The 17,201-nt window shown below is 44.1% G+C and overlaps 1 protein-coding gene across 1 annotated transcript; it reads left to right on the plus strand.

The window, feature by feature from the left end:
• Positions 1-1,956: 1,956 nt before the first annotated feature.
• On the plus strand, positions 1,957-9,897 carry LOC103091718 (peptide YY-like). The gene is made up of 4 exons (XM_032951099.2): positions 1,957-2,436; positions 4,197-4,375; positions 7,547-7,627; positions 8,757-9,897. Exons 2-4 carry the CDS (start codon positions 4,197-4,199, stop codon positions 8,758-8,760), a joined length of 264 nt encoding a protein of 87 aa, XP_032806990.1. The 5' UTR covers positions 1,957-2,436; the 3' UTR covers positions 8,761-9,897.
• Positions 9,898-17,201: the final 7,304 nt, after the last annotated feature.

The following is a 17,201-nucleotide window of genomic DNA, read 5'->3' on the forward strand; positions in this document are numbered from 1 at the left end:
TCGTTAGTCTTGCCCACCGGCCATAGGTCTTTCGAGCGACTTCCTGCACAAGCCCAACTTTTCTTAACAGTCATTATGATTTCGATTTAAAGCTTTCGTGACTGCAGGGATTCATCTTCTTTGGTTCTTTCGGTAAAGTCACGTAGAATGAGAATAAAATAATAAATTGATAAAATAAAATAACACAATAATATTCTCACGACGTTTCGCCCGCTTGTGTTGTGGCCGAAACGTCGTGAGAATATTATTGTGTTATTTTATTTTATCAATTTATTATTTTATTCTCATTCTACGTGACTTTACCGAAAGAACCAAAGAAGAGTCATTATGATGCCTATAACTTGCATCGGTTCTCTGATCCCTGTCCATCTTTGTCTTTCTCAGTCTAATGCAAAGCGTTCAATTTTGCAGCACTTCTTTGCATCCTTTTCAGACGTCTTATTCCAATTGTCCTTGTCTGTGCCTAAGTTTCGAAATGTGCGTCAAGGTCGGGATCGAAACCACGACCTCCTGTATACCAAGCGAGGTAGTTAACATCTAGCCACCGTGGCGTGATGGTATATATCAATACCATATACCACCGTGCGATATATGCCTTTACGAGTTTTAACATATAAAGGACAATTTGCTGCCTTAAAAACAAGTGTGACGCCAATGGGCGGATGTGTATCGGGCCGTACAATAAACGCGTCGTCCAGCATCACACGTGCAACTGAGTAATTCCCTGCGACGATGATGTACGTTTCCATACCAATTAACTCCCTGTTTTCACGTGGATTAAAACAACTGTTTGTTTAAAATTTTACGTAAGTGATATTTAAAACAGGCTTTGTGGACACAGGGTAATTTGATTGGAAATAGGAAGATATTTTTTTAAAAACGCATTCACTGTGTGTGCATATATTTTTTTTCATTAATTCATCCTCTGATAATTGTAATAGAATGTATAAACATTTTGAAACATACATTTCTGTTAAAACTTTCCTCTGTCCTTGTTTTGTGGACATCTGTTAAAAATAACTTCATAGCATATCGGATTCCCCCAGTATCAATAAGTATTAAATTTAATAAAACGGTTGATACATTTTTTAGGATTCCGAACAGATTGTGCATCTTTGCTCGAGCTCTATATACCATGCTCCCAGGTTTGACGGGATCAAACTTCTCATAATTACATAAATATTAGCAGCTTTTAATTAAAATTTACTTTATATATACATTAATATAATAATTATACACACATTACCATATTTACAATTAACATTCACGATATACATAGATATTTGAAGCAGATTAACATCTCACGACTAATTTAGAAAGTTACATATTTTCCATTGCGTGCATTATGCAGAGATACGTGGATTTATATGCTGGGTTATGCTGAGTTGAATAAACTTTAAAGAAATATTGTTCAGTGTGCAGTTTTTATGGATTCCTATTTTGCTCATACTATTTAGCAGATGCATCCAAATTGACTATAACTGCCGATTCTGGATCCCATCTATCCTTACTTGATTGTCATTGATGTTTTCACTTTTAGATAATACTTTATTATATTGGGTATGTGTGAAAGAGAAGCAAAGGCATTACAACGCAATAAAATGTCAACATCGATATCGTCCAAATGCCACCGCAATTGTAGATGATTCACACAGCTTAAAACTAAACACCGTGTTTAAAAGCCAAAACTTCATCATTCTCTATTAAAACAATCAACTAAATCTAACCAACAAGAACTTTTCTTTTTTAATACAACCAACTTCATACAACCCTACATAGAACCCTTGAATAAGTCGGAATAAGTCGGAATTGTTTATCTGAAACGTAAAACGCAAAGTTAACGATATCTGAATGCATAAGACATATTCGCGTTGCGCGCAGAAACTCGTAAAGTACACATTCAAAGCGCATGACAAGCTGATCATGTCTGGGGGGGGGGGGCACCGCAAACACAAGTCTATGAAAAAGGCTCCCATTTCAACCGCTAATGCATAGGAAATATCCCGACCCGGGCATCCGTGGCAGCGATACCCGACCGAGACGCTTCCTCGCGCAGGGCAAACAGCCTCCAAGGCCCTTTTGGCAGCCGCCACCCAAACCCCCCCCACCCCACTCAGCCTCGCACGGGTGGACGCAAAATTAACGATGAATAAAATAACGCTTCAGTGGTCCATGTTTAATAGAGTCGAGCGACGTTGGTAAACACCGTCGTGGTGCGCGCCTAAGTGACCTGGCGCCGTGGTTCTGCTGCTGAGTGGGGAGGGCTCGGGATCGTGCGGAGCGCCGTTCGTGCGCTGCGTGGCGGCGTCTCTCTCTCGTGGCCGTCGTTCGCGTATAAAAGGGCCCTGTCCGGGTGCTGATGGGGAGCAGACTGCAAGGAGCGCAGGACCGCGGACCGCTCACTTCCTCGCCACTACTCCCAACATACACCGAAGGGTAAGGCGCTGCAACAGGGTAAAGTGGCAATTGTTACTTCTTGGTAACATTCACTGCCAATATGGAACACCTAAGGTATTTGTGTTATTTAGGCTGCCGGTTACGTTGGAAATTTTAACTTTGTAAACTTTTAAAGATTTTATTTTTCAAGGTGGCATGTTTTGTTCATTGGTAAATATTTTTTGCGTTTCTTGCAAAATGTCTGAATTCGCTTTGTACTCGGCGTATTCCGGCCAAGTCTCAGTGGTATAAAACGTCGGTCTTTGAGAGTGGTCTTGAGATTATTCCCAACTATAATATACGTGCTCAATCGGCGGCAGATTCTCAGGTCACGGGGCTCCCATAATCGAAGTTAACAGCATTATCAATAATCTGTGTGCATGTGTTTGCTTAACTTGAATGTGTAAGAGGTATAATTCGCTGCAGCTGAAAGTGGTTCATCGTGGCCTAACGGCACAACCTACGTCCATTAACGATAGCCCTTGAATGGCTTGAGCAATCCTGCTAGATAAACCAATGGCCTACACACATCCTTGTAGCATTGCAATCTATGTTGACTTTTGGAGTTGGGGTCACGAGGAGTGGAGGGCATTTATCAAAGAACTATGAAGAGACATGATTGGCTTCTCGATGGTCAAATATGACATTTTCATTTAGAATATTTGAAATTACAGAACGGCTCCCACAACATTTGAAAATGAAATTGGGGTCTTCAGCCTTTGAATTCCAAAGCATTGGCAGTATTGCTATTCGCTCACTCTTTTTTTTTATCTTGCTTTGAAATGATTCTCATCGTATCATGAATGTGCAATCCATCGAGAAGGAGCCATTCATTCAGAGTCTACCTGGTGATATGTGGTGAGCAGCCAGAATTTAAATGAACATGGAAATAAACAGACTTTGGAGCTCACTAAGCTCTGACTCCCGGAGTCATGCACGACCGTGCAACATGGTGTCTCAACCTATCAATGGACCTATACATTAAGTCTATTCAAACTTAAATGAGTGCCAGATTTGGAGCGTGAATAGCAACAATGTGGATACAAAGGTGGTTGGGCGCAGCGCTGGTCACATATCCTCCTTATGTGTCATGCTGACCTTGATACAGTAGATACTCGCTAACAGCACTAGCTTTAATATTATTTAAGCCTAAATGATTGTCATCTTGGTTTGTGTGTATATACAGTATATACATGCATATTATGATGCTTATCCAACATGGTGCTCATCGTGATATTATTAAACTAACCACATTTTAGTGTAAGCACAGCATTTACAGTCGGGCAATGCAGATATTTGAGAGTGCAAGAATGTGTGTGCGTGTCTGCTCACACACACGCGCAAGTGTGTGTGTGAGCACCCACTTGCGTGTGTGTGTATGTGTCCACGCGAACAGATTCCGGAGCGGGTGTGCAGGGGTAAACGCACTGCGCTAAAACCCTGATAACCCGAGATTGTTTCCCGCTCGCGGCCAACCTGTGACAATTATCATAACGGGTCCTGGGCCTCCCCTTGGTTGACTCAGCCTTAAATGGGTACCTGGTGCGGTGTGTAAATATTCCCCCCCCCCGCTCCCTCCACTTGGGAGACAAAGGCGGCAGGGTGCGGTGCTGGCCACCCACCCCCTCGTGTAACCATTGCGACCTTTCTAGGTGCTCCTCGCTTTACAGCACTTTCCCCAAGAGTATGTCCAGGCTATACGGGGGGGGGGGGGGGGGGGGGCGGGGTGAACGTATCTGTCTCTGTGTGCGTGCGAGCAGATGCTGGTCCGCTGCTCCATGGTGGTGCTGCTGGTGGTGTGCACGGTGCTGTACGCCAGCGCTCTGGCCACCGCCATGCCCCCCAAGCCCGACAACCCCTCCCCGGATGCCTCCCCCGAGGAGCTGTCCAAGTACATGCTGGCTGTGCGCAACTACATCAACCTCATCACCCGCCAGAGGTGCACAAAACGAACAGAAAAACAACGAGCCCCCCCCCCCCCCCCCATGTAGCCTTAACTGGCTGTTGGGGAAAGCGCTGGTAGCGAGCGCCTGAGAGGTGCCGAGAGAGGTGCCTAAGAGCTGCCAAGAGGTTCGCTCGCACTGCCATCCCCGTCCCTGTGTTCAGACACTCTTTGCTGGGTGATCTTCATCTGAATGCAACAGCATTCACACGAAGGTGTATCCGCGCCTCCGATTTAGCCGCGGTTGGCTACGTATGGTGCGAAGGCAGTTCAACATACACCACATTGTACATTTTTGGATTAGTTAAAAAAATAAAAAAATAGGCCGACGTGCAGGTTATCGATCCGAAAATTTGACACCACGTGAAATGGCCTCGCTTTTGTGCTTTATCCTTCCAGCGTATTGTTACGTGACGTCACTTTGACAATTTAATCCTGAAAAGAAAAGCTAAATATTCACCATAAAATTATTTTTTTTTACTTATGGAGCTTAATGTTGAAAATTTTATTTATGTAAGTAATTTAGAAATGTATTTCCATCTATTATCCGTGTATTGAATAAACAATTACGTTTTTTTTATGTTTAATACATTTTCAGTCGAAAAAATATTCTAAATTTTTTTAATTTGGGCCTTGAAATATTTTGAATCCAGATCCTCAAAATTGAAATCCAGAACTCTTTCCTGCTGTCGGTACAATACTTACATTTGTTAACAACGCCACTTCACTGATAACACTATGTAACACGATTTTTGTCCCTGGGTAGTAAGTGTTATTTTTTATTCCTTTGCCTAAAAAGTATAGGAAATGGCTATTATTCCCCACAAATTTTGCTTTTGTGACCAGGACTTTATGTGAAGGAATGACACAAATGCTCACCACGTTTTCTCATTGAAAATAGATACATTTCAAAATATCATTGTCCTGGTCACAAAAGCAAAGTTTGTGGGGAATCATAGCCTTTTTCTGTACTTTTGAGGCATAAGCAATTAGGAAATAACACTTACTACCCAGAGACAAAATAGTTTTTTTGTTACACAGTGTAATTATCTAGACAAGCTGCTGGAAACCAATTACAAAATGAGCCAACTTATAAAAAAAACACTCGGTCATTACCTATTCAGTAAAGCATAACTGCACTTCAAAATATTGTTCATACGGTTGGTCTTGCTTTGGAAATTTGTTTAAATCCTCGAGCCAAACTTATTTGGCATTTGGATAGGGAAAAAGCGGTCCAGATGTCTTGTGACTCCCAATTAATTGACCCCAAACATTTGTTTCCTTTGCCGATTCATTTATGTAAAAAATACACATCACTTATTTATTTCAGACGGCTGGCACGAGTTCATATATACAATTGAGTGTCTCTCTCTCTCTGTGCCTCTCTCTTAGATTTCTCATGCTCACATGTCCTTTGGGTTGCACTCTCATGCCTTTGGATTACACTCTCATGCTCACATGTCCTTTGGATTGCACCCCCATGCTCACATGTCCTTTGGATTGCACTCTCATGCTCACATGTCCTTTGGATTGTACTCTCATGCTCACATGTCCTTTGGATTGCACCCCCATGCTCACATGTCCTTTGGATTGCACTCTCATGCTCACATGTCCTTTGGATTGCACCCCCACATGTCCTTTGGATTGCACTCTCATGCTCACATGTCCTTTGGATTGTACTCTCATGCTCACATGTCCTTTGGATTGCACTCTCATGCTCACATGTCCTTTGGATTGCACCCCCATGCTCACATGTCCTTTGGATTGCACTCTCATGCTCACATGTCCTTTGGATTGCACTCTCATGCTCACATGTCCTTTGGATTGCACCCCCATGCTCACATGTCCTTTGGATTGCACTCTCATGCTCACATGTCCTTTGGATTGCACTCTCATGCTCACATGTCCTTTGGATTGCACTCTCATGCTCACATGTCCTTTGGATTGCACTCTCATGCTCACATGTCCTTTGGATTGCACCCCCATGCTCACATGTCCTTTGGATTGCACTCTCATGCTCACATGTCCTTTGGATTGCACTCTCATGCTCACATGTCCTTTGGATTGCACTCTCATGCTCACATGTCCTACAGTCCATCTCTCACAATCGCTGGCCCCACCCTCTTGCCCGATGCGGCAACCTCCCTCCCCCCTCTCGGGTCAATACAATGCCTCGTCCACAGCAGCCTGATTCTCTCACCTGAAGACGGTCGCTTGTTGTTGCGATCGAAATGTCGTGATCTATTGTTTTTTCTACCTACGTGACTTTACCGAAAGAACCCAAGTGTATGGATTCCTGCAGTCACGAAAGCTTCAAATCAAAATTGAAGAATGGTGTATAGTGAGCGTATGGGCTCATGAGAGATCACAGACTGTGAAAGGTTTAACAATAATTATGCTGTTTAATAAAGTTGTATTGCTTACATTACATACCCATTGTAATACAAACATTACGTTTAGAGAATTAATTGGGGGGGTCCCAAGACATCTGGACCACCCTGCACCCGCTGTATTGCTTCCTGCATGCCACCTCCGAGCGGGGTTGAGAGCCACACGCTGATGATGGGGGCAGCGATGTGGCCAAGCGTTTGCCTGTTCGCCGCCTGTTGCAGAGGTTCGTGGCTGGAATCTGGCAGGCTGCCCTGGTTAATACTTCGGGTGTATTGACCGTAAAAAAAAGATCGTGGGCCCGCGTAGGACGTTAATGATCTCGTGGCATGATTCGGAACGAGCAGATCATTCGTGTGCTGGCGTCATGATACAAACTACGATTACAGTACACATAGCACATTCAGCAGATTAAATCTATCTGTGAAACACTGATCCACTCTTCCTCCGCGAAAGCCCCGAAAATACAATTATGGCGTGAATAAATGTACTCAATTATTATTAACCGGTTTGTCTCAGTGCGGTCCATCAGCCCTACTTTCAGTGCACTAGATTATGCCAAATGGAAGGTGTTTGAAAAGCACACTTAAAAATTGTACACAAATAAACACCCCTCTATGACCACTGACCTCCGAGCATCCATTGTGAATCCCAGTGGACTCTCACCTGCTTTGACATTGCGTTGAATGTGACATACTGTGCAATGTGTATGCAATTGAATATACAATGTGTATATAATAGGGCCTGATGTTGAGGCTGTGTGTCGGTGTGGTCTCGTAGGTATGGAAAGCGAACTGTGGCAGAGCCTTTGCTGCCCGCTTGGCTCTTTGAAGACGCAGCCGAGGACAGACTTGCATACAGGTGGCCTGAAGACAATCCTATATTTACTTGTGCATTTTACAACTTAAATTCACTCATTTTGAACGAACATTGTTAAAGGCAACGAAACCTGTCACGGGTTGCCATAGTTCAGCTCACAATCATACGACTGCAAGTTAAAATCCTGCTTCGGAGGGTTGACTTAACCCATCATCACCCAAGGGGTCAATAAAGTAGGTAATGTTTTATAAAAATGAAACAGTAGTTTTCTTAAATTGGGACTGGCCCCCACCATGGAAATGTGGAATTTCCACCACTGGCTCAGGGCCACCAACAGAGATGAGCGTGGATTCATATAACGTTCCAACTTTGAGCTCACTAAAAAAAACATTTTTCTGTCATTGAAAAATGAACATCACTGTTAAATGCTGTTTAATGGAATAACCACCTGTAAATTATGCAATTTTGGGTGTCAGTGCCAAATGTGAACATTTTAATTGTTGAAAGTTCTGAAAAATCTCTGTTTTAGAAAATTACTTGCGATGAACTTTTACTTTGGGCCTCAGGTTGTCATGTGTATGAGTTATAAAGGCATGTTCTTAGCCATATATTGTTCATGTTAAGTTGTCCTCGTATCAAACAATTTTTAATGAATGGACTTGTCGGCAGCATCCTGCTTGGACATTGAGTCGTGTAATGGTCAGTTTGACTCCATCTCCCGATGTGGCAGTTGCAACAAAGGGGCAAGTTTATTAAATGCTTCCCCCCTTCCACCAAGCAGCATTATTCGGCACAACGAAGTCGATCAGCAGGTCATATGTGGTGGGGTAAACTGCGGGTACTTCCCCCTCTTCCAAGATGGCAATGGAAGAGTAGGCCAATTGCCCTTGAAGAGCTGCTCTCTTGAGCACCCTCCAAGTAGGGGCCCTTCCACCAGCAGTGGTTTGAGCCAGGATTTGCAGGGCTGCATCTTGACCTAGCTTGTACATGACCAGGGGCCTGCTTTGTGCCACGATTTATTAAGGACCACCACCGTCTCGTATTCACAACGTGCATTGTGGCTCTGGAAACATCGATTAGTTTTTTTTACCGAATTCGAAAAAAAAACCTAGCTGTCATTGTTAATTTGGTTGCCGACCCCTGAACCTGACTGTTGTTTTCTGCTTCACAGTTAAACAAGATGACATTCGCAGGGTCTGGTGAGAAGGCACTCTCCTGCAAGAGGACACACCTTTCGAAGACTTCAGACGCCCGGAAACAGCCCCATACATGACTCTCTCACACACACCCACACACGGGCACACTTTTGGATATAGTTATTTGTTAGCAGCTTATATGTTAATCTGTTTCAAATTTCATATCAGGCTTAACTGTGTTAATAAATGCTTTTGGAAAATCTCATTGCACTACATCGAAGACAATGCTTGCCTTTTAGCGCAAGTCTGCTAAGCATGCAAACACAATAACACGCATGCATAGGTAAGCATGCAAACACAATAACACGCATGCATAGGTAAGCATTAACATATTTAGTGTATTTCTGTCATCATGATCGGATAATCCTGAGCGAGATGCATTTCAGATCTATATTCTACAAATCGCAATAACATCACCTAACGCCATGTGTTCGGAGACAGTCTGGCCAATTTGAGCATGAATCATGAACAATCATCACCAGGTCTATTCGTTGTTTGTCACCATCAAACTATGGACCGTATAGTAAAAACCACTGACCTGGAGGAATAGCAACACTACACGAACTCTCTCTCTCTCTCCTGAAGCCCATTGCGTGGCTACATTGGCATTTAACTCCTGGACATATTGCTGACATGGGCAAGGACATACTAGAGTTGATAGGTAATGGTGTGCTGTGCTGTTTAAAATGTACACATTAGCTGTGCTTTTACACACACACAGTGCAACACACAAGACAACGCCTCGATTCGCAATGCATCAACTCCCATCTCGGTCCGTATCTCTACCCCTTGCCGCTGACGATTGTCTTTTAATGTATTGAATCTTTACTTTAACATAATCTATACTTTAACATAATCTGTATAATAATACCTAGAAGTTACAGTTCTCGTGCACATGAATGTCCTATGTCTCCTGAAAAATGTGACGTTGGTTTAATTGCCTGAGCTGTGATGGGACCACACTGGATGGAATTGTTTAATCTTGCCTGGTGTCAGACATTGTTCATTGTTTCACAGTCAATACCCTCCAAAGATTTTGCAATACACGCCTGTTTAAAGTCTGGCCTCTGCTTTGTTTAAACATGTGTAATAAAAAAACGTACAAGCTCACGACAACGGTACCGGGTGGTGTGAATGTGCATGACTGGCCAGGTGTGAACATAAATTGTTATTTGTTAGTCTGCAATAAATATTCACTCATCATCACCGCAATTAATTTGAAGTCTGCCCTTGTTATAGTTCCCCTCTCCTCAGGCGGTGGTCTTCCAACCCCCCAATTCGAACCCGCCTGATCAGGTTTATCAATTGAGAAACTTGCCTAGCAATGTGAATGTCATTTGAGCGATCGAGGTTGCTATACTTGATAAGCGAGTCTGAGTCGTTCGCATCTCCCAGTCGCATAGACACGCCCGGTTGATATTGCCATTCAGTATGTTCGATAATTTACATAGGTATGGAGAAATTGGTATGGGTTAGATATGATTCTTCGACTTGGAATATACATGTGTAAATTTGACCACTTTTTGGAAGATATAATGAGAGCAATAACAGCAATCGGGGTCTAATGTTATAACCGGGTTATAACTCATGGAGACGAAAGCCATATTTTTTTCTTCAAGCGATGGAAATAAATACACTACGGTACATAATATGGAGGGCAAATACGATGCAGGATCGAAAACATGTCATAGTTACTCACGTTAAACAACATTCCAATTGGAAATAAAAAATGCTCAAGGAAAACGAATTAAAGTGTGGAATTTACATGTATAAACAATTCAAAACCAACATGGGAAATATAGTGCTTATATAATGCAGCTTACAAGTGTAACAAAATAACAATGCAACCGAAAATAGCTATCAATTTAAGACGCAGCTACATGTCAAGAACGCAGTTTATTAACATAACTTGCATTCATATTGTCAGAGTATTGTCATTGTTTTGACGCAGCGCTTCTTAAACATAAAGCCAACGCTACTGAGTGTTCAACAATCGGGTGCTCAATCGGTGTAAATATCCACCCGATAGAGAGCATCTAAGCCACGTTTCAGAGCCAGGTGGTATAATTAAACAGTGAGAAGGCTCTAGCGTTGATCTTTGGCAGGGGAGAAAAAAGCAATGCTTATTTTCAAGAAACAAAAATATTGGTAAATACAATGGAGCATAGTACGCTTGACTCACAACCGTCACATTGCAAATGTGTGCCTACCGCAAGCTCAAGTCTTCTTCAACAACATTGCTCTTCTGCATGCACACTTCACGACACGAGATGCACATGTACAGGCTGGTCAGATGTCTTGTGACCCCCCATTTAATTCTCTAAAACTTAATATGGTGAAAGGAAGTATTCTAGATTTAAAGCTTTCGTGACTGCTAGGATCCATACTCTTCGGTTCTATTGGGTATTACCTACGTGACTTTACCTACGTGACTTTACCCAATAGAACCAAAGAGTATAAAGGAAGTATTTTTTTTTAAGAAATGAATATGCAAAACATGTTAAGGGTCAATTAATTGGGTGGTGGGGGGGGGGTCACGAGGCATGTGGACCACCCTGTACGGCAATCCCCCACGGCTTATGTCGGGGATGCGTTCCTGACACGCGCGACGACGTATATCGAAACGACGTCAATTGGAGCGGTTTACAGGGTACAGGGTGGGTGGTGGGAGGCGTCGGACGACGATGCCGTCAGCGACGTGGGTGTGGGGTGGGGAGGCGACGCAAATCGGGGTATTACGGTGCATATAGATCACGGAGTTCAGAAACAGTTTTCATCACATTGGATTGAGAGTGATGTCACGTTCTCCTCCGTTTAATTCAACGAATGAAACGCGTTTAGTATGCCGTATGGATTGCTGCCGCGGTGTTAATGGTTTGCACACTGGACGTGCAAGCCAGAGGTGGCCAGTTCGATCTCCCGGGGTGGCAGTTTAAACAATGGTGCAATGAAGTTTATTAAATCCTGCCACCTCTCTTCACCCAGCAGTGTAATTCGGTACACCACAGCAGATGGGTAGGTGGCGTATGTTGGGGTAAAGCGTCGGTAATTCCACCTCTTCCAAGGCGTCGAGCCTGCGTGGAAGAGTAGGCCAAAACACCCTCCAGAGTGGCTCTCTAGAGCTGCCTCTAGTGGAGGACCTTCTGCCAGCAGTGGCTTGACCGAGAAATTGCAGGGCTGCGCCTTTACGTCGTACGCTGCATGTTGGTGATAAACCCGACATGAAAAATTGCAGACATAAGTCTCTTAACGGATGTGTGTAATGATCATTGGTGACAGAATAATGGCAAATGTCGAGAGGCCAACCAACTAGCATGAAGGTTTCTCTACCATTGACCACATATATACAAGACTATCACGTTATGGAAAAATACCACTTTTACCTTGCCTTTGTCGACAATTAAAAAAAATCCATTTCAATAAGCTGGAAATTGATGCCACTCATCCAAGCTCTCACAAACCAAGGTCGAAACAAACACAATATTTATATACTAAGAAACAATCCAAACCATATACACAAATGGAACAGCCACGCTGAGCCTGCACGCGTATTTAATGGAATACACGACGCATGCAGATAATTATTTTGCGAAATGTTTTTTTTATTAAGCTTCTGGTGATTTTAAAGACGGTGCATTGTTATTGCGGGCTCTGCCACTAGGTGGTGATATTTCTTCAGTTTCAGACCTCCTGTATTCATAAATTAAAATTTACATCACTAAATTGCCACCTCTTGACGAGCACCATAACAATCCAACGGTCGAATGATCCGCAATGCGCCTGCCCTCCTCACATCTCGGAAGCTGAGCATGGTTGAGCCTGGATCGTGGTTGCATGCGCAAACACCATGCACAGTAAACCGTCATAGACGGTGAGGCTACATTGTGCACAAGGACCTGCACGGCATGTCGAAGACATTTACAATGAAAGGTCTACACAGCATGGCAAAATATTATACGTTTGGATATAACACAACAATCAATTGTATACCCGTTAATTACCGTAAACCGGTGAATACAGAAAACACGTGTTGTTTGTTGTTCATGTTACATTTCGCCCAATAAAGTCTGGCAGAGACATCTTTACACAGAAATATTTTTACACACAAAAAATATGTATATGTAACACGCAGTACACATATGTTCGTTTTCTAAATCTACCATAGCATGTGTCTTCAGGTGCTAATTAGAGTCGATCGCTACCGACGAGTCCACACAAAAACCACCCTCGCCACCGACGATGGGGAAAGGGCCGCGTGGGATAGCGACCGGGGCGACTGTTCTCCATCCGGGCACGATGACGATGGAGAGTTGTCTACTCAATTGGACTATTTGTGTTTGCACAGCACTGCCATTGGAGTTCCTAATTAATTTCGCTATCCGATGACAAGTCGGTAGAAACAACTCCATTTACCAACACCCCTGTTTCTCAAAGCTGCGTCGGCAGGTCTGCAGGTAACACTGTGGCGAAACCATCACCATTGGGTCCCTCCTCCCAGCGGCCCTGTCGAACTCCACTGAGCATCGCTCAAAGCCACATTCACTCTGGAATCTCTTGACCTCACCTTGCCACCCATTAATCACTTGAACCCTTCCCCATCCCCTGCGTAAATCGAGCACCTCTCCAAATCTCCAAACCACTTTAATGCAATTTGAATGTCTCGCATTGTGTGCCCGCTGGCATCTCTTGTATTCTCGACGGGGGTGTGTGGGGGGGGAGGTGACCCAGAAATCTCTGCTGCTGCCGACAGCCCGACTCGGTGTCGACGGGCGGCTCCTGTGCCGAGTTGGCTCCGTTTCGCTGGCATCTCGGCGAGCACCGACGAGCAACACGTGACACCGTTTGTCTTTTTGGCACAAAAGAGGTTAACAGAAGAGGGTACAACAAGGGGGGTACAAACAGTAGAAGTGTTATACCGATGTATAAAAACAACATCGTAATGTCAATGAAGTGTAATAAAGGTTTTTGGGTTAGATCGCATAAGTATGTGTCGTAACCCTCCACCACCCGACACAGCCAATTAGTAAGGGATTTGTCACGTGAACAAAACGCCAATTAGTTACTACATCAACCCACCGGTGTGTTGCTGGGTAAATTCACAGCATTTACAATTTTAATACGAAGTTTCGCTGGTAATTACATCATCCAGCATCATCGGGCGATTTGCCAGAATAGTGACGCAATCCACCTGCTTCCAAGTCGTAAATAGAGCAGCAGGGTGACGTCATCACTGCGAACCCAATTAAAAACAACCCCTTTATGAACAATACTGATGGCGACTGCCTGCGTGCTAAACTCAATGAAGTCTGTGCGTACGTTGAACGTCTTCAGCACCGTACGTAGCCAACAGCGCGCATCGGAGGTGCGGGGGAAGGACAACAAACTGAACACAAAAGCACGCAGTTCTAGAGACATGAGTTTTCCATCGATATTTAAAAGTGCATATGGCCCCAGTGGCTTCCCAATATCGGACAGGGGAAAAAATGATGACAAAAGCCTCCTCCTGATCAGAGGGTAACCTCTGACCCCACGCTGGCATGTGAATGCCTCATATGTGTTGTTGGCTCACTATGAATGGCTTACCTCACGAGACATAGAAGCTTACTAACTTTACTACCCGGCTTCGCCCAGGACTTGGTTTCGCCCAGGACTTAGATTCACCCGTGACTTGGATTCACCACGCCCGGCCGCCTTTGTCTCTCCTGTGGCGATGTTCACACACCACACCAGTTACTCGTTTGAGGCTGAGTCGACCTAGGGGAGGCCCAGGACCGGTTCAAATAATCGTCACCGGTGGTGGCCGTGAGCGGGAATCGAATTCGGGTCGCCGGGTTCGTAGTGCATTGCTAACCACTACACTACCGCTCCCCCCCACACACACACACAGACAGCACGCTAACCACTACACTACCGCTCCCCCCACACACACAAGCGCGCACGCGCGTCCATATGCACACATACACGCGCTTGCTGCAGACACACCACACAACTTTCAGGGTGCGTACGGCAGTAAACGACTCAAATAATAAAGCAATGCTGCGCGAAGAACGCCTTTAGACCTGCAACACATTTGTATGGCACTTTACTCGCAGAGGGTAAGGGGGGATGCGTGACATCAGCAGACACACTGCGTTACGCTTCCGCATGCGGGTGACATAACAGAGATGTGATGTCACAGCTCACTTGCCGTGCAAAATATTATGCATTATTGCGCCCACGCCAAAAAAATATACAAAAGTGTATTTTTAAAATAATTTTTGCATGGTGTACAGTCTGGAAAGTACCCACATGGCAAATTTAAAGTTTGTTGAACTCATCTGAGGCCTGTGATTCTTGTAGAACTCATCTGAGGTCTGTGATTCTTGTAGAACTCATCTGAGGCCTGTGATTCTTGTAGAACTCATCTGAGGCCTGTGATTCTTGTAGAACTCATCTGAGGTCTGTGATTCTTGTAGAACTCATCTGAGGCCTGTGATTCTTGTAGAACTCATCTGAGGCCTGTGATTCTTGTAGAACTCATCTGAGGTCTGTGATTCTTGTAGAACTCATCTGAGGCCTGTGATTCTTGTAGAACTCATCTGAGGTCTGTGATTCTTGTAAAACTCATCTGAGGTCTGTGATTCTTGTAGAACTCATCTGAGGTCTGTTATTCTTGTAGAACTCATCTGAGGCCTGTGATTCTTGTAGAACTCATCTGAGGCCTGTGATTCTTGTAGAACTCATCTGAGGTCTGTGATTCTTGTAGAAGTCATCTGAGGCCTGTGATTCTTGTAGAACTCATCTGAGGCCTGTGATTCTTGTAGAACTCATCTGAGGTCTGTGATTCTTGTAGAACTCATCTGAGGCCTGTGATTCTTGTAGAACTCATCTGAGGTCTGTGATTCTTGTAGAACCCATCAAGGCCTGTGATTCTTGTAGAACTCATCTGAGGCCTGTGATTCTTGTAGAACTCATCTGAGGTCTGTGATTCTTGTAGAACTCATCTGAGGCCTGTGATTCTTGTAGAACTCATCTGAGGCCTGTGATTCTTGTAGAACTCATCTGAGGTCTGTGATTCTTGTAGAACTCATCTGAGGTCTGTGATTCTTGTAGAACTCATCTGAGGCCTGTGATTCTTGTAGAACTCATCTGAGGTCTGTGATTCTTGTAGAACTCATCTGAGGCCTGTGATTCTTGTAGAACTCATCTGAGGCCTGTGATTCTTGTAGAACTCATCTGAGGTCTGTGATTCTTGTAGAACTCATCTGAGGCCTGTGATTCTTGTAGAACTCATCTGAGGCCTGTGATTCTTGTAGAACTCATCTGAGGCCTGTGATTCTTGTAGAACTCATCTGAGGCCTGTGATTCTTGTAGAACTCATCTGAGGTCTGTGATTCTTGTAGAACTCATCTGAGGCCTGTGATTCTTGTAGAACTCATCTGAGGCCTGTGATTCTTGTAGAACTCATCTGAGGCCTGTGATTCTTGTAGAACTCATCTGAGGCCTGTGATTCTTGTAGAACTCATCTGAGGCCTGTCATTCTTGTAGAACTCATCTGAGGCCTGTGATTCTTGTAGAACTCATCTGAGGCCTGTGATTCTTGTAGAACTCATCTGAGGTCTGTGATTCTTGTAGAACTCATCTGAGGCCTGTGATTCTTGTAGAACTCATCTGAGGCCTGTGATTCTTGTAGAACTCATCTGAGGCCTGTGATTCTTGTAGAACTCATCTGAGGCCTGTGATTCTTGTAGAACTCATCTGAGGCCTGTGATTCTTGTAGAACTCATCTGAGGCCTGTGATTCTTGTAGAACTCATCTGAGGTCTGTGATTCTTGTAGAACTCATCTGAGGCCTGTGATTCTTGTAGAACTCATCTGAGGCCTGTGATTCTTGTAGAACTCATCTGAGGCCTGTGATTCTTGTAGAACTCATCTGAGGCCTGTGATTCTTGTAGAACTCATCTGAGGCCTGTGATTCTTGTAGAACTCATCTGAGGCCTGTGATTCTTGTAGAACTCATCTGAGGTCTGTGATTCTTGTAGAACTCATCTGAGGCCTGTGATTCTTGTAGAACTCATCTGAGGCCTGTGATTCTTGTAGAACTCATCTGAGGCCTGTGATTCTTGTAGAACTCATCTTTGCCTTTAGTTTGTTGTCCTTCCCCCGCCACTCCAATTAGCACGGCTGGCCAAGTACGATGCGAAAGAAGTTCAACGTAGAGATACGTCCGTAATAAATTTCGCTCATTAAAATTTAACCTCATGTCGGGACCCCGTGGTCCCGAATAAACGGAAGTCAAAATCGTAATTAAGTTTAATTTATTGTTGGCGACTCCGTCCCACCTTACCTTGCCTCGGCAAGGTAAGGTGGGACGGGATCCAAGGGCAGCAGCAGCGAGGACGAATGTGCAGAAGAAACAAAACTTGTAAACTTTGATGAGCC

Source organism: Petromyzon marinus, chromosome 10 (assembly GCF_048934315.1).
Source record: "Petromyzon marinus isolate PM22_M1 ecotype Great Lakes invasive population chromosome 10, UKy_Petmar_22M1.pri1.0, whole genome shotgun sequence".
Lineage (NCBI taxonomy): Eukaryota > Metazoa > Chordata > Hyperoartia > Petromyzontiformes > Petromyzontidae > Petromyzon > Petromyzon marinus.